The sequence below is a fragment of the Elephantulus edwardii genome, unplaced genomic scaffold (assembly GCF_000299155.1).
Source record: "Elephantulus edwardii isolate Elephantulus edwardi_28Jun2011 unplaced genomic scaffold, EleEdw1.0 scaffold00006, whole genome shotgun sequence".
Classification (NCBI taxonomy): Eukaryota; Metazoa; Chordata; class Mammalia; order Macroscelidea; family Macroscelididae; genus Elephantulus; species Elephantulus edwardii.
In genome coordinates this window covers 11,113,117-11,136,698 of record NW_006399756.1, presented here as the reverse complement: position 1 = coordinate 11,136,698, position 23,582 = coordinate 11,113,117, and the positions used below count along the sequence as shown (strand labels likewise).

At 42.4% G+C, this 23,582-nt stretch overlaps 1 protein-coding gene across 1 annotated transcript in view; it reads left to right on the top strand.

The window, feature by feature from the left end:
• INPP5F (inositol polyphosphate-5-phosphatase F) overlaps nt 1-23,582 on the top strand; it is a 103,914-nt gene that overhangs the window by 38,110 nt on the left and 42,222 nt on the right. The window contains exon 3 of the mRNA XM_006879895.1: nt 15,735-15,871. Coding sequence (XP_006879957.1) covers nt 15,735-15,871 — 137 coding nt within the window. The remainder of the gene's footprint in view (nt 1-15,734; nt 15,872-23,582) is intronic.

Below are 23,582 nucleotides of genomic sequence, written 5' to 3'. Positions count from 1 at the left end.
TAGTCTGTCATGTCACGGATTCCAACCCCCACAGTGTCCCCGCACCCCTCCTGTAGTCTCTGCATTCATCCTTCTCATCTCTGCCTTTTACCTTCTGAGCATTTTCTCTGGGCAAATGCTGCCCGTTTGATCCCGTGTGGCTCATTGTCGAAAGGACCGAGTATGTCCCTGCCTCCCTGGTCTGACTGTTCACTTACGGATCTGTTGTCTGCTTGACTGCCATCTGTGCCGCAGGACACAGTGTCTGTATCTGTACGGCTTTGCGTCACATCACGTCATCTAAGCCTCAGTTGCCCGTCTGTGACACCGTGATGATGCCCTTTAACACCGTTACGTAGGGAGCACTGGAGGCTTACACTGTCAGCTGAAAGGCAGATGGTTTGTATCCACCAGCTGCTCTGTGGGAGAAAGACAGGCAGCATTCCCCCGGGAGAGTTACAGTCTCTGAAAACCAACTCAAGGGTCAGCAAAGAATCAGTTCCAACTCCACAGAGTGAGCGAGTGAATCCACTTATTGTCAAGATGCACTGAAGTTCATGTGCAGGGTCTAGCACAATTCTAGTGTTGGGGTGATGATGACTGTTACTTCCTCTTCATTTGAATGGTCCTCAGAGGAGTCTGATACTCTGTTAGAGAATTATTTATGTTTAGTTTATAATTCTTTTTTCTTTTAGGGTTAAATGGCTGTTTTAATGACCCTTGAGAGATATATATGTGCATGCAGAATTATCAAACTCATGATTATTTACAGAATGAATAAAGTATCACATGGAGAACATGGAAATCTCCAAACAAAAATATTTTTATGAATACCAAATAATTTTTCTAATTCATGGAAAATACTGTTACTTTTCTGATTATGAATTGAATTTCTTTATATAAATCCAGGTTTGCCCCAGAATACAATTACTTTGAAGGGATGAATGTTTCTAACAGTGTTGTTGTGTACTAGTTTACAATTTTGAAAAAATATTAAACTTAAGATTTTGTTTCAATAATGTTGATAGTTGCTGAAATTGTCATATTAAGGCGTCCTGTGGCACAGTGATTAAAGAGTGCAGTGGCCAGCCAAAAGATTCACAGTTGGAATCTTCCCCAGTGACTCCACAGAAGACAGGTGTGCAGTCTGCTCCCATAAAGATTTACAGACTTGGAATCCCTGTGGAGCCAAGGTCAAAGGCATCAAAGGAGAAATGAGAAAGATGCTGGGAACAAGCATCACAGAGCGATCAAGGAAGAGTGTTGTGACCCTGTGGGAACTGTGTCCATATTAGGGAAAAAAAATTGCTCAGATCACAATAAAAAATTAAAAAAGAGAAGAAAAAGAAATGCTGTGGGACAGTTTTCCTCTTTCCTGAACAGGATAACGGAATTGGAATGGACAGTGTGACAGTAAGTTTTGGGGGTGGGATGGGGCAACTGACCCATCACAAAAAGACACCCTGGTAGGAATCTATATACAGTAATGACTTTAGTGATAAAAGAGTAGTGACATTCTTTCTCTTTCCCTCATTGTTGTTGAGTTAGAACTGACCCATAGCTGGCTGTAGATCACACAGGAGGAAATTGCCCATCTTTTTCCCGTGGAGCTGCTGGTGGATTCGAACCACCGGAGGGACAGGTGGCCCTTGGGTTGCAGCACGACTCCCTGTGCTCTAGGGAAGGTTGTGTCTCATAATCATGTGCCCCACTTACAGAATGTATGACAGAAGAATTTTAAGTATTTTATGGTTGTGGTGTCTTTGTTGATAATCACCTTTCCTTTCAGCAGGCTCTCTGCCAAAAGATAGGTTTATTATTCTTGGTGCTTAGAACAAATCTCTTCAGACCCGAGCGCCCTTCTGTGGGCCACAAGGTCTCTCGTCAGGCATGAGCAGGCAAGAGGACGGGAGTTACATAATGTTGTGGAATGCAGCTTGTCCCCAGCATCCACACTGTGTCTGCCCGGGTTTGCTCAGCTGGGATTTAATTAGTTTGAGAAACAGGAAGTAGAAGGGATGTGCAATGTGACAAAGAGATCTGTTGTTGCGTGTTGATTCTGACTCAGAAGGACCCCAGAGGACAGAGTTGAACTGCCCCAAAGGATTTCCAACCCCTACTTTTTTAATTAGTTTGGACGTGTTGCAAGGAGGGACCAATCCTTGGAGAGGGACGTCATGCTTGAGAGGGTGGAGGGACAGCACAGGAGAGGAAGACCTCTATGAGGTGGATTGATTCAGTGACTGTGGTAGTAATGGGGGCAGATGTGTCGGAGATGGTGAGATTGGCACAGGACAGGGCAGAGTTTAGGGCTGTTCTACATAGGGTCACGATGAGTCGCAGGCGACTCGACAGCACATAACAACAAAAACAACAACACCTTTTTAATTTTTCTTTTCTTCTGCTGTTATTATTTGGGTAAAAATTTATAGAGCAAATCAGTTTTTCACTCAATAATTTATATACAGTTATAATAATTTATGTACATTTTGCTTCACAATATAACAACATTTCCCCCACTAACTTCCTGGATCTAAGGCTAAACTTCATGGAAACAAGTTGCCAGTGCTTGTCTTCCGTGGCACAGCTGGTGAGTTCAAACTGCTCACCTTTCAGTTGGCGTCCTAGCACTATAACCATTGTACCACCAGGGCTCCTGTCAAAAGAGAAGCAGCCTAATGCTAGATGAAAGCCATCTTTCTGATTGGCTCTCATGTCCGAGAGGAAGAACAGAGTTGTAGTTATGTTCTCATGACGATGTAATTACACACTGACGTTAGTCTCTTTCTTCTGTCTGCCTTGACCCCCTGAAGGATAAACTCCCTAACAAGACAGAGAATATGTGGTTTTTGCTCATCGCAGTGGCCTGTGTCCCACAGCAGGAGCTGTTCAAAAATGGTCCACAGCTGTGTGCTAATTTAATCAATACTTACGGATGAGTGCCATGTCCATACCCAGTGCTGGGAAATGTAGGACAACACAATTTGAGGTTTCAGGGATGTCGAACTGGATGCAGGAGATAGATATTCTCTCCTCACAGGCCTGAGCTTTTCTGAAGAAAAGGATGGGGTGCAGTGGAGTATATCACAGGGGAGGGGAGCCTGACCAGATCGGGGTGGAGAGCTGGAGGGCATTCCCGAAAAAGTGACGTCTGATTTGAGGCCTGGAAAATGTTGTTGTTGTTGTTAGGTGCCATTGAATCGAGCATGACTCATAGTGACCCTATGAACAAAAGATCTAAACCCTACTCTATCCTGCGCCATTCCCATACTTCCTGACACCAGGAGCCCATTGCAGCAGTCACCGTGTCAGTCCACCTGGTTGAGAGTCTTCCTCTTCTTTGCCGACCCTTCGTCTGTCCCAACATATGTCCGTCTCCAAGAAGTAGCACCTCCTAGGAACATGTACAAAGTTAGGTGAGGTGAAGCCTCATCATTCTTCCCTCCAAAGAGCACTCTGGCTGCACCCTCTCCAAAACATATTTATTCATTCTCTTGGCCATCCATGGGATGTGCAGTGATTTTCTCCAACACCAATGAGTAGAGATCATTTAGACAGGGCGTGTGTGTGTGTGTGTGTGTGTGTGTGTGTGCGCGCGCGCGCGCACGCGCTCTCTCTTCCATTTATGCATGTATGTGTGTGTGTGGGTTTGGAAAAGCAGTCGCAGTTGGGAATGTGAGAGTTTCCCTGTAACTGATGTGCTTTCTTCCCTTTATTTCTTCATGCTCAATATCTGGAGCACAGTCTTATCTTTACCCAGATACCCATGAAAAGATTGCTTTCGGCTGGAGATTTTAAATGAGTCACAAAAACTCTTGAAGCTTAAGAAGACTGAGAAGAAGATAAGCTCTGTTTCTGGATAGAAAAAGCTAAAACATTCGTTAGCAAAGGTCTGTATCCCCCTCAAAGGCTCAGAAACCGTTTGAAGAGCAAATTGTCAGGAATCTTGATGAATTTGGCAAAAGAGACGCTTTGTTTAGGAATTAATTGTGTGCTACTCATAGTACTGAATGATCCCAGACAGAGTTCCCTTAAATAGATCTCATTCATTGAAATAGCACTTGGCATCCGCTCCTTTGTCTTCTGCTTTTGATGTGATGAAAATGCCTCAGTCATTAAAAGGATACAACACTCTGTGCATGTGATTCAAGAAGGGTGATCTTGGTCCTCTGTCTGTGGAAGCTTTTTCTTGACATGACCCTAATGACATAAACTGTTTCTTCCGTTCTTGTGAGGAGTTGTCATTACAGGGTTTAGTAGGCACACCTGTTCTCAAGGGCACTGCAGAGAGAGCAGGAGCAGCGTGGCGGCAGCTCGGCAGGTTTCTGGGGCGAGCCTTCTAGGTCTTGCTTCTGTTTTGAAATAGCTCTAGTTGCCTGCGTACAGTTACACGGTGAGATAAGCAGGTCATTTGAGTGACCGACAGCTCAGCTTATTAAAAACAGGTGAGGACCGCGATGGTTGAGCAACTCTGTATGTTTATTAAAATCACTAAATTTTTGTTAACATCGTATATGTTTTATTGTAATTTATTTTCATTGTTGCACATTTTATTCCCCTCTCCCCTCCCCCCAACCCTCCCCTTGTCTCAGATTGTTATACACACTTTGATAAATGTCACTCATTGTAGAGGGGTCTCAGGCCTTTTGTTCATGAGGTTGTTATGAGTCATTCTCGACTCAAAAGCATTCGACAACAACATATTCCTTTTGGATTGTTCTTCCCTTCATCTAATTCAGTATTCATTATCTACCCACTCTTTTCCCATCATCTCACCAACCCTCCCATATCTGTCCTATTTTATAATAACAGTGTTATGCAGTATTTATCCTTTAGTGATTGAGGTATTTTACTAAGCATAATGTCCTCCGGGATCCCCTAGGTTATGTAATGCTTTATGAGTTCATTGCTTTTCAATATTGCATAATATTCCATTGTGTGACTATACCATAGTTTTTCTATCCATTCGTTTGTTGATGGGCACTTGGGTTGCTTCCATCTCTTTGCTATTGTGAATTGTTGTAGTTGTTATGTGCTGTTGAGTTGCCTCCGACTCATAGCAACCCTATGCATAACAGCTCTGAAGCCTGCCCTGTCCTGAGCCAGTTTCATGGAATCTAACACACCTACCCACATTACCCCAGTTACTGTATCACTCCGTCTCTTCTGGGCTCTTCCTCACCTGAGCTGTCCCTCCACCCTTCTGAGCATGATGTCTTTCTCCAAGGACTAGTCCCTCCTGGCCATGTTCCCAAAGTATGTGAGACAAAGCTTCAAAATCCTAGCCTTCATGGAGAAATGTGGTTTCACCCTAAGACAGACCCATTTGTTTTCTTGGTGGTCCATGGTATGTTCAAGACTTCTCCAGCACCACAAATCAAAGGCATCAATTCTTTTTCTGTCATCCTTAGTCACTGTCCAGCTCTCCAATGCATAACAAGTAATTGCAAAGGCCATGGTCTGAATCAGGGACACTTTAGTCTCTAGACAGACATCATTGCTTCTCAGTACCCTGGAGAGGTACCAGAGAGCAGATTTTCCCAGTATGTCTTTTGATTTCCTGGCTACTAGTTCTGAGAGTGTTGATTGTGGAGCTGACCATGTGTAATTGTTAACAATCTCAGTTTCTTCTCTATCTATTGTGGTGCTGCCAATTGGCACAGTGGTGAGAATTTTTGTCTTCTTGATGTTGAGCTTCAATACATATTGAAAACTACAATCCTTTTTCTTAATATCATTCAGTTTATTACAAATATTTAGTATTGGCTTCCCATATTTCCCCCCTTTTGTCTTTATCATAATTGTTATCATCTCGATGAGCATCCTTTATACATAAACAAATAAAACAAATTAAACATAATAAACTCAAAGAAATACTTTCAAAAATCTTCATATGATCAGAAGGATTCAGGTTGAATATTCCTTGAAAGCCTGTTTTAATTGCTTATTGCCACAGTGCTTGTCAAAACCAGTTCTGATGAATCTCCTTTGTCAGTGTGTCCTTTGCCATTCCCTATCACTCCTTCCTGAGAGAGATTTCACCCTGATTCATAAGGAAAAAGGGACTGCGTATTCTTTTAGCTACTGCTGGTGAAAAGGAACGCTGTAGGTTTCCGGGTGATCTCTTACTACTCTAAAGGGCCCCTTTGGCAATAGGAAACACGTAGACAGACTATTGTGGAGATTGATTTTGGAATTTAGATGCACTGTTATCAATTGTGCTTAGCCATACATGTTCATATTCTTGAAGATGCATCATGGAACTATTGCAGCCTAGAAGATACAAATTTAACTAACAAGTTAAAAGTACATGAGTCAAAAATTAAAAGCAATAATATTCCCAGTAGAGGTTCTAACAGTGGCACAAATCAAGTTACAGAGGGAAGGTGGTTCTTAAAATAAAAGGCTTATTGACTAACACTTTGTCAATTATAGTATAAAGGTTGAACCACAAGAAAGAAAAAAAAAGAAAGAAAACTACAGTCCTTGACCTTTTGCAACAAGTGCTTCAGGTCCTCCTCAGTTTCATCAGCAAGTTTGTGTCATCTGCATAACACAAGTTGTTGTTGAGTCTTCCACCAATCCTGATTGTCACATTTCTCCTCATAAAACCCAGCCTGCTGAATGATTTGCTCTGTACATAGATTGAAAAGGTATAGAGACAGGACACATCCCTTATGCACTCCTTTCTTGATTTTGAACCATTCAGTGTTTCCTTACTCTATTTTTAAGACTCCTTCCTGGTCTGAATGAAGGTTTCACATGAGCACAATCAAGTGTTCTGCGACTCCCATTTTCCTCAAGGTTAGCCACAATTTGTTGTGATTCATACTGTCAAATGCCTTTGTGTAGTCAATGAAACACAGATAGATACTCCTCTGGTATGCTTTGCTTTCTGCCAAGATCCATCTGACATTGGTGATAATGTCTTTAGTGCCATGACCTCTTCTAAACCCAGCTAATATTTCTAGTAGTTCTTTGTCATATACTGTTGTTCCATTCATTTTTGGATAATCTTCAGCAGGATTTTCCTTGCATGTGATATTAGTGATATTGTTCAATAATTTCCACACTCTGTTGGATCACCTTTTTTTTTCTTTTTAAATGGGAATAAATATAGATCTCTTGCAATCAATCAATTGGCAAGTAGTTGTCCTCCAGATTTCTTGGCACAACCTGGTGAGCACATCCAGGGCAGCATCTGTTTGTTGAACTATGTCGATTGGTATTCCATCAATTCCTGGGGCCTTATTTTTTTGCCAAGTCCTTTAGAGCAGTCTACACTTCCTCCTTCATCACCATTGCTTCTTGATCATACATTGTTTCTTGAAATTCTTTTGTGTCAGCCAATTCTTTTTGGTACAATGACTCTGTATACTTTTTCTATCTTCTTTTTTTTTTTTTAAATAAAAACAAAACAACAACTCCAAAACACCAACACTCAGACTTTAAGATAGCACACAGCATTTCCATCTTCTGCATCCTGAGGGGTGTGCATACATCTGTTTGAGTCACGGCTCTGGCTTCTTTAAGTTATATTCCCAGTAGTAGAATTGTTGGGTCAAATGGTATTTCTATTCCAACTTTTTGAGAAAGTGCCAGACTGCCTTCCTTTGTGATTGTACTATTTTACACTCCCATCGGGTTATTCATAGGGTCACTATGAGTGTTAGTTGACTTGACAGCCCTAACAATAACCACATTTAGTACCATATAGAATTATGTAAGATATCAAAGTTTCCAATTACTACACACTTTAGGAATTTAGGAAGATAATGTATAGTAGTCTAGAATATATACTTTAATGTGGAAGATCATTTTTCCCAGCAGTGCTTTATAAGTAAGATTTTTATAGTTTTATAAGACTTTTATATCTTTTATAAATGTGAAAGATGCTACATTTTTCTAAAGCATTTTGGATTATTTCACTTTATGGCTGATCTTTGTTGGGAATGTAAACTCGTTCCTAAACGTTATAGGCTGAGCTGAATATGCTATGATTGCACCATTTGGCGCTTTTGAAGTAAAGCCTGTTAAATGTGTGTCTGTCCTAGATGCTGTGCCTGTGACTCACTGTCAATATGCTGTAGACTGACTTAGGAAACTTAATAGTCAACGTGATCTGTTGAGAAACATTATGTAGCTGCTATCTTTGGAAGGTGAGCAAAGTAAAACCAAACCCAAGTCTCCCACCTTCCAGGCAGATCTGAGGCACAGCATCCTTCTGCTGGGTTTCTGAGCTGCATGTTCTTACAGGAGAGAGTGCTCATCATTCCTCCAAGGAGTGACAGGTGAATTCGAACCACTGACCTTATAGTTAGCAGCCTGACACGATACACACTCTTTCCAGGGTTCCTTGAGCAGTGGAAACACAGGCTGCGAACTAAGTTATATGCAAAGGAAAAGAGATTTTAAATTTTCAAGTAAAATGAAGTGATTTAATATCAGGAATACAAAATGTTCTCCATCCTGTTGTTTTCCTTATATGCGAGAACTCATAAACGGGGCTTAAGATTGGATATAAAGTTTATGACCGTGGGTTTGGGAGTAGTGGTCAAAGGGATTTCAATTGTCTGTGTAATACTTACTTTTAAAAAGATAAAGCACAAGTGCATTTCTGTATTCCCTGTGTGATGGCCACTGCCGCTCACTGCTGCTCATAGCTGTCGGGTTGGATCTGACTCATAGCTGACCCTTCAGTGGGTTTCCAAGGCTGTGAAGGAGATTGCTCTTAGTACTCCCTTGGAGCTTCTGGTGGCTTCAAACTACCAGAGAGTAGTGGTTAGCAGTGCAGTCTCTCCTGTGGGCTTCTCCACCAGAGCTCCCAGCCCCTACAACCTGAACAGACTCATAGCTGACCCTCCAGTGGATTTTCAGAGGCAGTAAATGGCACAGGAGGAGATTGTCCATTTCCCCTCTCCCCTCCCCGCCCACAAAGCACTTCTTGGTGGATTCAAACCACTTGCTTTTGGGTTGGCACTACAGCTCCTTACCACTAGGCCACCACCAGAGCTTCCCCCTCTCCCTATATGATTAAATTAATAAAATAGAAAGATCTGTCCAGCCAGCATTGTTGAGTCAGATGCACACCGTTTCTCTGTGTTGGTAGGATGGATCCCTAGAACTAAGGCTGGGAGGTGATGAGCAGAGAGAAACAGTTGTTCTTAAATGGAATGATTACATGTTCCCTTTGAAGTGAATCACTTATTACACATTGCTGGGGATTGGATATTTTCCAAGACTATTGTTCTAGTTTGTCCTACTGGTCACATTTTTAAAGATATTCACTTCCTAATCTGTTTTCTTATCTTGTTATAGAAGTTAGGTTTCCTTCTTTCTTTTCCTAGAGGAAACAGGGTTGCAAAATTGACTTTTAAAAAAATCCATTATCACCACAACAAGATAAAGGTAAACCCCAGTACAAAGTGGGCACAGGATATGAACAGACAATTCACCAAAGACGACATTCAGATGGCGAACACACACATGAAGAAGTGTTCAAAATCCCTAGCTCTAAGAGAGATGCAAATCAAAACAACTAGGAGATACCATTTCAACCCAGTAAGAATAGAAAAGTTCAACAGAGCAAGAAACATCAGATGCTGGCGAGATTGTGGAGAAACTGGAACCCTTATTCACTATTGGTGGGAGTGTAAAATGGTACAACCGCTATGGAAGGCAGTAACACACTTTCTCAAAAAGTTGGAAATAGAAATACCATTTGACCCAGAAATTCCACTACTGGGACTATACCCTAAAGAGATCAGAACTGACACCTAAGCAGATATATGCACACCAATGTTTATTGTAGCTTTGTTTACAATAGCAAAGAGCTGGAAACAACCCAAGTGCCCATCAACAAATGAATGGATAAAGAAGCTGTGGTATAGTCACATTGGAATACTATGTAGCACTGAAAAACAAGAAACTCATGAAATATTGTACAAAATGGGTGACCCTGGAGGACATTATGCTGAGTGAAATATCTCAGTCACAAAAGGACAAATACTGCATAATGCCACTGTTGTAAGACATCGAGGTCAGGGGGGAACTAAGAAAATAATGTACATTGCATGGAAACAGATAAGGGAAAGAACTGCTTAAAAGGAATGTATGATTAGCTATTATTTGTATGATAACAGTCTAGAATAAGAGCTGCATAGGTGGGGGATTGTACAACAATGAAAGAATTTTTTTTTCTTTTCAAAGAGAAAAGCGAACTGAGAGGGGCCAGAGGGGAAAATGTGCAACAATGTATGAAAGGAAATCCAAGGTCTCTATAAGCTTTCATTAAAATCTCAATTAAAAACATCCGTTGTAATTAACTTAAACAAGTATCTTTGTGCCATTGGACCCTGGAGAGAGTGCTCATGGCCTAGTCTGTACGGTGTTGCCTTGCTAACAAAAAGGCAACCCTTGGCTGGTAGGTTCCATTCTTCAGTGGCTCCATGGCAGAAGGACGGGCAGTCCCCTCTTGCTGTGACTCATCACCTTGGAAAGCTCCTGCTGGGTCCTGATTTGACTGAAACTTACTTCATGGCAGTGAGTGAGATGGAGTTCTCTTTATTACACTCTAGACGCAGATCTTACAGGGACAACTTTAATTTTTTTTTAGTGGGTAAAAGAAATTAATATGAAAAATCTTTACATACAGAACCATGCTTAAATGGATACAAAAACAATCATGATAGTAATATCATACATTTTATGTTATTCATTTGTTAAAATTCAAACTCTAAAAAAGTATATTTGAATCATTTAATCCTGTGTAACTCAACATATACTTTCCTGCTTGACTTTTTGGCCAGTTTTTAGTACTTTTGTTGTGTTTTATTTCACCCAAAGCAAATAATTTTGTTTAAGAGACTCAGGTGAGTTAAGAGTTGGGCCGTTTGAGCCTCTTAGCTGCTCCTTGGGGGCTGAGGTGGGGGATCTGCCTGTCGGCTGCCTTAGACCTTCACAGCCCTGAAAACCTTAAAGGACAGTTCTGCTTAGCCCTCTAGGGTCACCACAGTGAGAATCACCTGTGTGTGGTTTTTTGGTTTTTGTTTTTTTTTAAGCGGGTATGATTTTTTCCTAGAAATTTCTCAGGGTTCATAATTTTACTTTTCTTTCTCTTCCACTAATTTTAATTTTTCTGTTAAGATACTATTGTAAGTACATCATCTATTAATGCTTTCGCTTACTCTACTGACTCTACTGAGTCTGTGTTTCAAGAATTAATCGACTGTCCTAAACTCTCTGTCATTGGTGGAAAATCTACCTTTTAGTTTTTTTATTCTCTGTTAAATGGGTAGGACTCCTAATAAGTTCTTTGTTATTCAGAAGGAACTTTTGTAAAAAGCTACAGGCATACCTTGCAGTTCACTCCAGTAAGTGTTCAGTGGCTTTAGCAAGTATACAGGGTTTCGACCTTCACCACTAATCCAACTAATCCAACGTCACTTTCCTTACTGCCAAAGGCACTCTGTTCGGCATCTCCCTTCCCTGTTCCTCATGGTGGCTGGTCTTCTTTCTTTCCCTGTAACTTGGACCAGTCTGAACACTTCACATAAATGGAACCAGACCCTCTGCACTCCTTGGTGGCTGGTTGTTGCAGTCAGAATAATTTTCTCAGTATTCACATGTAAAATGGTCAGAACTTCGTTATTATTCTTTTTCTTCTTTCCATTTTCTCTTCTTTTTTTGGGGGGGGGTGTTTGAGTGAGACTTTACCAAGCAAATTGATTTTCCACTCAGTCATTCCTACATGTTTTGTTTTATGAACTTCATGCCTTTTTATGGTTGAATAATGTTCTGTTGCTAAGATATCACACATTTTGTTTATCCCTATACCAATTGATTTGTACTGCTTACAGAGAAAAACAGTTTTCCGTTTAAATCTTTGCCTAAGTTATTCTAATAGGCTCTGCAGCTGTTACTAATGACAGTTACACATGTACATGTTTTGACAGTTTAAGTAGCAGTGGATGCTTTGAGTTAGAATCAACTAGCCAGCAATGGGTTTGGTTTGGTTTTTAAAAATACTCAGTGAATCTCCCTTGCTCCTCTGCCCACCTGTCCAGTTTCCATGGCCCTGTAAAATTGATCACCATTATGATTAGCCTCTTGTGAATCCTCCCACTGTTTTCTTCAGCATTTATTAATGCAAATATTTATGTACGCTCTATCTCTGACACTAAATAAACCTCGTATCCTAGAAACTCCCCACCTTACATTCATTTCCTAAAAATATACTTTGTAAATTCTTCCAACACTGTTGCTATTTTGAAAATAGCAGGATGATATTCTACTATATGGCAGCATTAATATTTATTTAGGCAGTTTTCTGTTAGCAGAATTTTAGGTCCTTTCTAGTCTGACTCTGTTATAAATAATGCTGCTGTGAATAACATTACACTTATGTAGCTCCCCTCACTTATTAGCATAGCTTTAAGATAAATTACCAGATCTAGAATGGTTCTGTGAAAAGAGAGAAGCTATGTGATTTTGATAAATATCCCCAAATTGCTCCCACAGACAGTCTACTAATTTACATTCTCACCAGTGTTTATCCGCAGCCATGTAAAGTGCATAATCACATCGTCTGTATTTTTCCACTGTCCTGGGAAACACGTTTTTATGTCCCATCTACGTGGATGATGATTGTCTCAGCCCAGTTTTAATGTGGATTTCACTTGTTGTAAATGAGGTTTAGCATCTTCTCAGCTGTTTGTGTTTCCTTTGCTCTGAATTATATGTTTATATGTTGTGCGTGTTTTTCTTTTGTATCACTTGTCTTTCTCTTTTCTGTTTTTAGAAATTCTTTATAATAAAAATAGGGAGATTAGTCCTTTGGCTGTGATTGTGGTTTTTTCCTATTGTGTCTTTGACTTTTTAATTTCCTGTGCTGAAGTTTCTTATTCTTTAATAATCAGATTTGGGTAACTTTCTTTCCTTTAGTGATAATCTGTTAATAACCCCTTATATATAGTTTCATATAGTTTTTCCCTGTATTCCAGCTTCCTATGGGTTTATTATCTTACTAATTTTCCTTCCCCTCCTCATCCCTGATAACAGTCAAAGAATATGTCATTCTCTTTTTACACTTTTTCCTTGTTGTTGTTGTGTACCATCAAATTGGAACCCACCCATGACCCATGACCTATGACCCGTGACCCATGACCTCTAGCGGGTTTTCAGAGATGGTTAATTGCATGGGAGAAGATTGCTCATTCTTCTCCTGCAGAGCAGCTGGTGGATTCGAACTACATGCTTTCGGGATTGCAGGGCAGATTCTTACCAGGAGGCCACAAGAGCACAACACTTTTATTTAGCTTTTTAAAAAATAATAGTGGATTCATATGATATTAATCCTTTTGTGTATGGCTTTTTCCATTCAGCATAATGTTCCTGAGGTCCATCCATGTTATTTTGCAAATTCTTTTTCTTTTCATAAGTAAATTTGTGTTTTATTTTATGCTGTCTCTACCAAAGAAATATAAAGGCAAGTTAGAAGGGGGAGTGGATATTCCAACCCACTCACTTATCAACATTACCACTTTCCAAAGAAGAAAGAAGTAAAGGTTAGATTACTTAGATTATAGCCAGCACGTATCGATTTCCTTATCCAAGTTATCGTCAGTTTAGTTTTTCTTTTCGATCTTTGTCTGAGGATGAAAACCCTCAGAAGAGCAGAGGAGATAGACATTGAGTTGGAGTCTGTGAACATACTATTCTTGGCTGCACCTCCATGTTCACTGCATAGGAAAAGCATGGACAATACAAGAAGCAAATTCATAGATAGACATATATTACAAAAAGATCATGTAAAAATTGAAACAGAAAACTGATGCTAAAACCAGTAATACTAGGAAGACAACATGGTTCTAAGAGATGTTCACCTTCCCACTTCTTTCCTTGTCATCTCCATCTGCCCTGAGAGATAGTCTGTCTCCTGGTTTTTCCTCCAGGCCCCTTCTCCCTCAAATGAGCAGTTGTATATATGGTTAATCTTCTTTCTTACATAAAAGGTAGCACTCACTGGATACTGTTTTGCGCTTTGATTTCTTCACTTAGTAACATGTTCAGGAGTTGTTGTCAATTCCCGGAATTTGTCTGCCTTCTTTTTCTCAGTTGCAGAGTACTCCATTGTGTGCCAAATGTCTGGGAATTTGGGCTGTTGCAGTGCTAGCCTTGAGGGTATAGTATATGTCTTTATGGTGTTAAGGTGTATTATGAAAGTAAATTCCTGGGAGAGAGAGATTTCGGAGAAAAAAATTTAAGTGCATATGCTGTACGAGTAGCTTCCTTGGTTAAGAGCTAGGTATGTTCCTGTATGTCTTTTTTTTTTTTCCTATATGTCTTTAAGTTGAATTTGTACCTAAGTGGGAACAGACAGGCATGGTTTGTATCTGAGTCAAATATTTGTCTTAGTATATAGTATAGTAAGTACATTTTTGTGTAATAAAAACATTAAAGAACCACTGGTAGATACATTGTTGCTGTGTACTGTCTAGTGTGATGACCCAGAGCTGATCCTCTGGTGGGTTTTCAGAGGCATTTAATCACACAGGAGGAGATCACCCATCCTTCTCCTGCAGAGCAGATGGTAGCCTCAAACCCTGTGCCTTTGGGGATTGCAATGCAGTTTCTTGCCACTAGGCCACAAAGCTCTCTGCTAGATACATTTGTTGTTTTAAAGAACAACATTAATGTAATAACAATGATAGTGTTGTACATTGTAATGATAACAATGATTTTACATTGTTATTTTACATTGTACATTGCAAAGTAGTATCTGTTAGTTAATATAGACCATTCTGTCTATCTCAGATTTTTGTTTAAAATTTTTATTTCATTATTTTTTTGTGTGTACCATCAAATCAGATCTGACTGATACAGGAGATTGTTCCTCCTTCTCCAGCAGAGCATCTGGTGGATTTGAACTGTGTACCTCCGAGGTTGCAGTGCAGCTTCTTGCCACTAGGCCACCAGAGCTCGCCTATCTCAGATTTTTAATACAGTTGGTTTTGTGGGGTTATATATACAGCAGTCGTTGCTAACGAGGGATTGACCTATCCTGTTAGTTATTGTGATTCTTCCTCCACAAACTGTGCTGTCTGTGTTCCCAACACGTGTTTCCCACAACCTCGCTAAAAAATGTGTTGTTGTACTTCATTTTCTCCAGTCTGATAGGTGAGAAATTATATCACACTATTGTTTTAACTTTTATTTTCCTAATTATGAATGAAGAAAGAGTCCTTTGGGGAAATAGTTAGATCCTCCCTTGCTAATTGAAAGGTTGGTAGTTCAAATCCATCATTTGTTCCTTTGGAGAAGGGTGTGGCAGCCTGGAAACCCTTTGGGGCTGTGCTCCTGTGTCATATGGTTGTTTGAACATAGAACCGGTGTGATGAGAACAGGAAAGGAGTCGGGGTGGTGTTATGGATAAGGGCTTGACCATTAACTGAATGGCAGGTGGTCTGTACCCGCTAGACACTTCACGGGAGAAAGCTGTGGCAGTCTGCCTCTGTAAAAACGATATTCTGAAAAGCCCTGTGGGACAAGTCTGTTTTATCCTATAGGTTGGCTACAAGCATCTTCTACATGTTCCTAAACCATTGTATCTTCCGTTGTGTTTTAACCTAACAGCTTGTGTCTTTGATGTTTATGCATGTATTCTTGTCTTTTCATAGTTAGTTTATTTGTCTTCATCTCGCCGTGACGGGAGCATGCTATACATAGCAGCTGTTGACGTGCTGTTTCTCTTTCAGATCTTCCGTGGTGGCTTATTCTCATTCGGCAGAAAGCCGTGGTGGGCAAGCTTCCAGGAGACCATGAGGTCTGTAAAGTCACCAAAATCGCTGTGCTGTCACTTTCTGAAATGGAGCCTCAGGATCTTGACCTAGAGGTAAGGTGAAGTCCTAGGGAACTTTATAGAAATCTGATGTAGCTCTAATAGCAAAGGTAAGAATTTGACTCATCTGGTGTGATGGATCACTTTATAGAGCCCTTCTTGCCCTGCTATTTTAACTCCCAAATGACTGGGTGGAACGATGCAGATGAAGTCTTTGTGTCCTACCAAAGGTGTTGGATACCTTGCCAATACAAATAAGGTACATGGCACCATTGTGGGGATGGGGTCTTGCAAATAAGGTATATGGAACCCTAATGAGAGACTTGCTTATTGTTGTTATTCCCTTAATCTTAAAATAGTAAACCTCTAAAATGAATAGGGACCCTTACTACCACCAAGAAAGAAGAGCCAGAAGTTGAACATATCCTTTGGACCTGGGATCCCCATGCTGAGAACCTTCTAGACCCAGGAGATAGAAAGAGAGCTGTGATATCAGTGATGGTGAGAGGCAGTGTCAGTAGAGGCAGCAGAACCAAGAGCTCAGCAGGTGACAGTGTGATGCAGTGGGCTTTTGGCCAGAGAGTGAGAAGGCGGAGCACATTTGGACAGAAGCTTGGCTGGCAGTGAGGGGCACTTGCTAGCAGAGTTAGGCTTGGTGATGCTGAAAGCTAGAGAGCTGAGTGCTTTGGGCAGAAAGTCTGCTGGCAGAATTAGACACCTTTGGGTGAAACTTGCCCAAGCATCACTGAGGGTAGGCCAGCTCAAGAGGACCAAGGTTCAAGAACCTGAGTGATGGACTGTGACCTGAGAGATGGTGGGCTGGGGAAAGGCCTGCCTGTGAGTACTGCTAAGAAGCTGCCCTGTTTGAAGAACTGTATCCTGAATCATCTCTGACCCTGAATGTGGCTGGTTGTTGTGGTGGTGTATCATCAAGTCACTGACCCTCTGGTGAGTTTTCAGAGGCAGTTAATCACACAGGAGGAGATTGCCCATCTTTCTCCTACAGAGAATCTGGTGGATTCAAACCACATGCCTTTGGGATTGCAGTGTAGCTTCTGATCACTAGGCAATCAGTGCTCCCTGAATTGAGGCTTAGTGGTAAGGAATTGTGGTGCTAACACAAAGGGTACAGCATTTGAATCTAGCAACTGCTCCGTGGGAGAAGGATGGGCACTCCTCTCCTGTGCAGTTTGTTACCTCTGAGAACTCACCAGAGCCAGCTATGGATTGGTTCCAACTCAAGTGGTACACAACAACAGCAATAGCTTCCCAATAAACTCTTGTAATTATAGTGTGTGAGTTCTGTGTGACCATTGCAATACATGGTCAAACTCAGCAGATATGAGTGGTGTGGGAGGGCTATACCTGGTGTCAGAATTAGTAAAAACTGGTGAGGGAAGGCAGATCTGCCCTTGGCCTCCCAAGAAGTGGGTTGATGTTCATGGTGAGTCTCTCCCCTTCACGGAGTTGGAGGAGGTCAGAGGTCTTGGCCACACTGTTTTTACAGTTCAGTAGGGCTGGAATCATACCTGCCGTTGAGCGGACTCCTGCTCACAGTGGCTGTAAGTGTGTCAGAGTGAAACTCTTCTCTGTAGGGTGGTCGGTGGCTGGTTTGCAGAATAGTTAGCCAGGCCTTTCTTCTCAGGCACCTCTGGGTAGACATGAAGCTCTAGTCCCAAAGGTTGGTGGTTTGAACTCATCAACGAATTCCTAAGAGAAAGCTGTGGTGGTCTGCTTCTGTAAGGATTGCTGTTGTTAGGTTCTGTCGAGTTGAGTATGACACACAGTGACCCTGTGAACATCAGATCTGAACCCTGGCCTGTCCTGTGCCGTCCTCACAGTCTCTGACACACTTGAGCTCATTGCTACATTCCCTGTGTCAGTCTATACGGTTGAGTGTTTTCTTCTCCTTCTCCATCCCTCCACCTTTGCAAGCATGATTATCCCTCCCTAAGGAATACTTTGGGCACGTGGCCAGGAGGGATCGGTCCTTGGAGAAGGACATGATGCTCGGAATGGTGGACGGACAGTACAGGAGAGGGAGACCCCAGATGAGGGATTGATACAGTAACTGGAGCGATGGGGGTTGGTGTGTCGGAATTAGTGAGTCTGGCTCAGGACAGGAAGGGGTTCAGAGCAGCTGTATAGCAGGCAACTCAGTGGCACCTAATAACAGTAACATTCTGTGACAGGTTGGGAAGCAGGAGTGGCATCCACTTCCTAAACAACATGGCTCTGGAAGCTCTATGAACTTTGATAAATGGCGATGGTTATAGAGGGGCCTCAGGCCTTTCGTTCATAGGGTCGCTATGAGTCATGCTCGACCCAAAGAAAATCAACAACAACAACAACAACAACAACAAAGAATAGACTCCGCTAGCAACATGCCCAAAATATGGGAGACCAAGCTTTATCAGCTTTGCCTCCAGGGAGCATCCTGGCTGCTCCTTCTCCAGGACATATTTGTTTGTTCTTTGGGAAGCCCATGGGAAATTCAGCATTTTCTCCAGCACCAGTTTGGGAAGCCTTGTGGGGCAGTTCTGTTGGATCACTATGAACTGAAATCAACTCAGTAGCGGAGGAGGTTTTTGTTTGTTTTTAATGCCGTGGAAAGGAGCTCATTTTCTTATTATTTGAAGATAAAATCTCTTTCCCACAAGAATATTGAGAAAGAAAAGGAAAGTCTGAAGAATAAAGGAATCCTCAAAACTTTAATATATTGTGTTTAAAAATTCCATGTACATGTTATTTCCTAAAGCTAGGAGGGGTTTTCCATTTGAACAATACTTGGTTGCTAGTCTCAGAAATGTTACTGATTTGGTGGCCAAGAAGGGTATGTGCAAACCTCTCTGAAAAGTCTAAGAGGTTCCCAACTTTCCCAAGATAGGAATGATTTCATTTCCCCAGGGTTGGGAGTACTGAACAACCCAGTTCATGAGGGCACGGGCCAAGATGCTGGGCGACCTGGGTCCCTGCTCTGAATCCAGCTGGCCACACCCCAGCTGTGTTCTCATACCAGAGTGCTAGCCAGGGGTGCTCCCCCTCAAGGAAGGGGTCTTGGGCAGCAAGCCAGGCCGAGTGTTTAACATGTCAGCAAAGCTGTTCAAAAAAACATTGGTCACAAATTCAATGGCTTAGTAAACTAATACAGTGATCACTCGCCTGGGTATTCTCCACTAAAATTAGAAGCACGCACTTGCTTTTTTAAAATGGGTCTAATTGCCATCAATGGTACTTGCCTCTAGATAAGCAGCACTGAATACTGTTCTAGCATTACCAATGATGGCAGAAGTAGTATCCTCTTTCTTTAATACCTGTAACAAATATTTAGAATTAAAACTCCAGAGTTGGTGCAACCACTGTGGAAGGCAGTATGGCGCTTTCTCAAAAAGTGGCAAATAGAGATACCATTTGACCCAGCAATTCCACTACTGGGAATATATCCCAAAGAGACCATAACTGACATCCAAGCAGATATATGCACACCCATGTTTATCGCAGCTCTGTTCATAATAGCAAGGAGTTGGAAACAACCCAGGTGCCCATCAACAAACAAATGGGTAGAGAAGCTGTGGTATATTCACACAATGGAATACTATGCTGCATTGAAAAACAAGGAACTCATTCAATATTATTCAACATGGGTGAGCCTGGAGGACATTATGCTGAGTGAAATATCTCAGTCGCAAAAGGACAAATATTGCATGGTGCCACTGCTGTAAAATGGGACTGATATCAGGGTTGGGGTAAGACTGAGAAAAACTGGATAAATTGTGTATACTGCACTGAAACAGACGAGGGACTGAATAATTTAAAAACGATGTATGATGGGGTATTACGGTTATCACAAGGGTCAACAATTAAGGTTGCATAGTGGAATGTACTTGGGACGGTGGGAGGGGCGCGGGGGGATTGTGTACCAGGGAGGGAGTCTTTCTTTTACTTTTGAAAGAGAGGAGCGAACTGGGGGGCGGGGGGGAGAGGGCTGGGCGGGGAGAGAAGTGCAGCAATGAATGAATGGAAATCCAAATTCTCTGTAAATGTTCATTAAAATTATTAAAAAAAATAAAAAAAGAACAACTCCAGAGTTTATTCTAATTCATGGTCACCTTGCATCTGGTGTCTGAGGTTGTAAATCTTTACAGGACAAGACTGCCCACGTCTCCCCTGCAGAGCAGCTGGTGGGTTCATACCGGTACCCTTTCTCTAGCAGCCCTTCCTTTTTCACTGTGGCAACAGGGCTCCTGAGTTAAAACCATTAAAACCCCCCAGAAAACCCGTCATAACCAAAAAAGCAACAAACAACTCAAACTCATTGCTGTTAGTCAGAACCAGCGCATAGCGGACCCTCCAGTGGGTTTCTGGGAGGCCGCACTTCGCGTGGGAGTTTCCCGTCTCTCACCTGCAGAGCCGCTGGTGGATTCGAACTGCCTTCGGGTTAGCACAGCTTCCTTCAATCAGGAGCCACCAGAGCTGCCAAGTTAAAACAAAACGATTACTTGCTGTCGAGTCAGAGCCAACTCAGTGCTGCCCCCCCCAACAGGTTTTCCGATGTTGAGGTCTCATGGGAGGAGAGTGCCCATCTCTCTCCTGCAGAGCAGCGGTGGATTCGCACTGCAGTCTGTACTGCCCTGCACCGCTAAAGCACCTCAGGGAAAACTGAAGCTGCTTCCCCCACCCCCCCACCCCCCTTCACGTAATTTAACCTGACTCTCTGCCCAAGAACTCCATGTGGAGAAATATGTGATGCTGTGTTCAGGGAACAGGGATGCAGCCCATAGGATCGGACTCTGGAATCAGGTCTGCACCCTACTACGTATCCACTGTGGGGCTTCACACTGGCCACACCTCTGCTCCCTGTCTGTACAACATGGATCAGAACAGCACCCACCCTAAAGGATGGTCTCAGGGTTTTAACAGGCTGTCCATGTAACCCAGAGAGCCCACCCGGCACAGCATGGGCTAGAGTGGACATGACCATGGCAGAGTGCTGACGCCCTGGACGCTCAGGCCCACGCTGACACTAGACAGGGCAGGAGCAACCACGTGAGCTGCGTCTACCAGGAAGCAGCACCCGCCAAGCCCAGCCCACTGCCGTCCAGCCAGTTCTGATTCACAGGACCCCTATGGACGGAGCTGCCCCCCCGGGTTTCCATGCCTGGAAATCTTTACGGAAGCAGGCCGCCTGGCCTTCCTCCTGCCGCATGGCTGAATGCATTGACCTCTGCACCACCAGGGCTGCGTTGGAAGCAGCACAGAGGGTTGGGAAGCACTAGCCTCGGCAACCCCCCATTATTCCGACCTTCAGCTGCTCCACTGTGGGCTTGCTTTTCTTCTTGGAAAATAACATTACACCACAGCCGTGGTTTTCTGTCTTTTGAAAAACCTTTTTAATTATAAAAATTATCAAAAATTTGAGAGATTTATATGTACTAAAAATTTACTTCTTCATTCACTTCTCTTCAAATTAATCCAGATCATGCACTGTCTGGGGACACCCCAGGTGGGGAGGGCTTCTCAGGAAAGGCCGAGTGGGCAGAGCCTCGGGACCCCTCACCACCCCCTCAGCCAAAGCAGCTGCTGCACACTCGTGTGCTGTATGTGCAAGTCTTCATAGAAGACTTCAGAAAGAGAGGTCCATTTAAAAGAAGAGCTTGGAAAACCACCAAGTTAAATTGTTTTAAAGAAATGATCCAGCCCTAGGGATGCTCTGGGTGGTAAAATGCTTGACATTCAGCTGGTATTGAAAGACTTGAGCTTTACTTCTACCCAGAGGAGCCTCAGAAGAAAGGCCTGGCTAACTGTTCCATGAAACTAGCCAGGACAGTCTGACAGAGAACAGTTTCCTCTGACACATTTAGTTACTGTGAGTTGGAGTCCACTCAGTTTTCCAGTCAGGGCAGTTTCTCAGCTGTGCTCACAGGAGGCCTTCTCCAGCCCCACCTCTCTCGCAGTTCACAGTTCCTCACTCAGGTCCAGTCTTCACTTGTGAAGCTCCTTCACATGACATATTGTTGGTAGGTGCCACTGAGTCAAGTACGACCCATAGTGACCCTAAGAACAGCAGATCTGCACCCTGTACTATCTTGTGTCATCCTCCCACTTCCTGACACACAAGAGCCCATTATGGCAGTCAGTGTGTCAATCCGCCTGCTTGCAGGTCTTCCTCTCCTTCACTGACCCTCTGCGTTTCTGAGCATCATGTTCCTCTGTAAGGAATAGCCCCTCCTAGCAGCAACACGCCCAAAGTATGTGAGGCAAAGCCTTACATCCTTGTTCTTTTGGTAGTCCATGGCTTTTCAGCACTCTTCTTCAGCACCACAGCTCAAAGGCATCAGTAATAACAATTATTATTATTATTCCTCTTCCTCCTCCTCTTCTTCCCCTTCTCTTCCTTCTTCTTTTCTTCTTTTTTTTCTCTGCAAAGAGCCAGTTTCTCCTGCACCAGTCAGTTTTATCGACAATGGGACAGTCAGAATTTAAATCCTTCTTTAGTGCCATGTTACCCCACTCACAATACAAACCAAGCACAAGGCCTGTGTTGAGGTGTAGATTGGCGTATTTCCCTCTGCCTCCTCTTTCTATACAGTCAAAGCAGGAGCACAGCCTGTGCTACACCTGAGGAAGCTGCATCAGTTCTTTTTGTGTCATCCTTCTAGCAAGTGATCAGAGAGACTATGTCTTGAATCAGATGCTCCTTAGTCCTCAAATTGACATCATTACTCTTCAATAATTTGGGGACGTATCTAACTGCAGACTTTCTCAGTGCAATGTTTCATGATTTCCTGACTGCTGTTACCAAGGGTGTTAACAGTGGATCCAAGTAAGGTGAAGTTGTCAGTTTCAGTCTTTTTCTCCATTTCTTATGATGTTGCCTATTGGTCCAGTGGTAAGAATCTTTGTTTTCTTGGTATTGAGATGCAATCTGTATTGAAGGTTTTATTCTTTGATCGTCTGCAATAAGTACTTCAAGTCCGCCTCACTGTCAGCCAGCAAGTTTGTGTCATCCACATAATGCAGGTTACTGATGAGTCTTCCTCCAATCCTGATGCCACATTCCTCTTTATAGAGTCCCGATTCTTGAATAATTTGCTCAACATACAAATTGAATAGGTATGGAGAAAGAATAAACCCTAACACACTCGTTTCTTAATTTTTACCCTTGTAGTGTTCCTTTGTTCTGTTCGCACAACAGCCTCCTGGTCTGGGTCTAGGTTTCACATGAGCACAATTAAGTGCTCTGGGATTTGCATTCTTCTCAATGTTAGCCATAACTTGTTATGATCCACACAGCCTTTGCATAGTCAATAAAGTGTAAATTGACATTCTTTTGGTATTTTTTACTTTCATCCAGGATCCATCTGACATCAACCGTGATATCTCTGATGCCACGGCCTCTTCCAATTCCTGCTTGGACTTCTGGCAGTTCCTTATCTGTGTACTGTTCTAGCTATTTTGGAATGATCTTCAGCAGTATTTTGCTTGCATGTGTTATTAATGATATTGTTTGATAGTTTCCACACTCTGTTGGATCACCCTTCTTAAGAATGGGAACAAATACGGACTTCTTTCAATCTGTTGACCAGACAGCTGTCTTCCATGTTTCCTAGCATAGACTGGTGAGCACATCTTTTAATTGAAACAAGTCAGTTAGTATCCCATCCACTCCTGGGTCTTTTTGCCAAAGCCTTCAATGTAGCTTCACCTTCCTCCTCCATTACCATTGGTTCCTGCTCATACAGTAAGTACTTCTTGAAATCCTCAG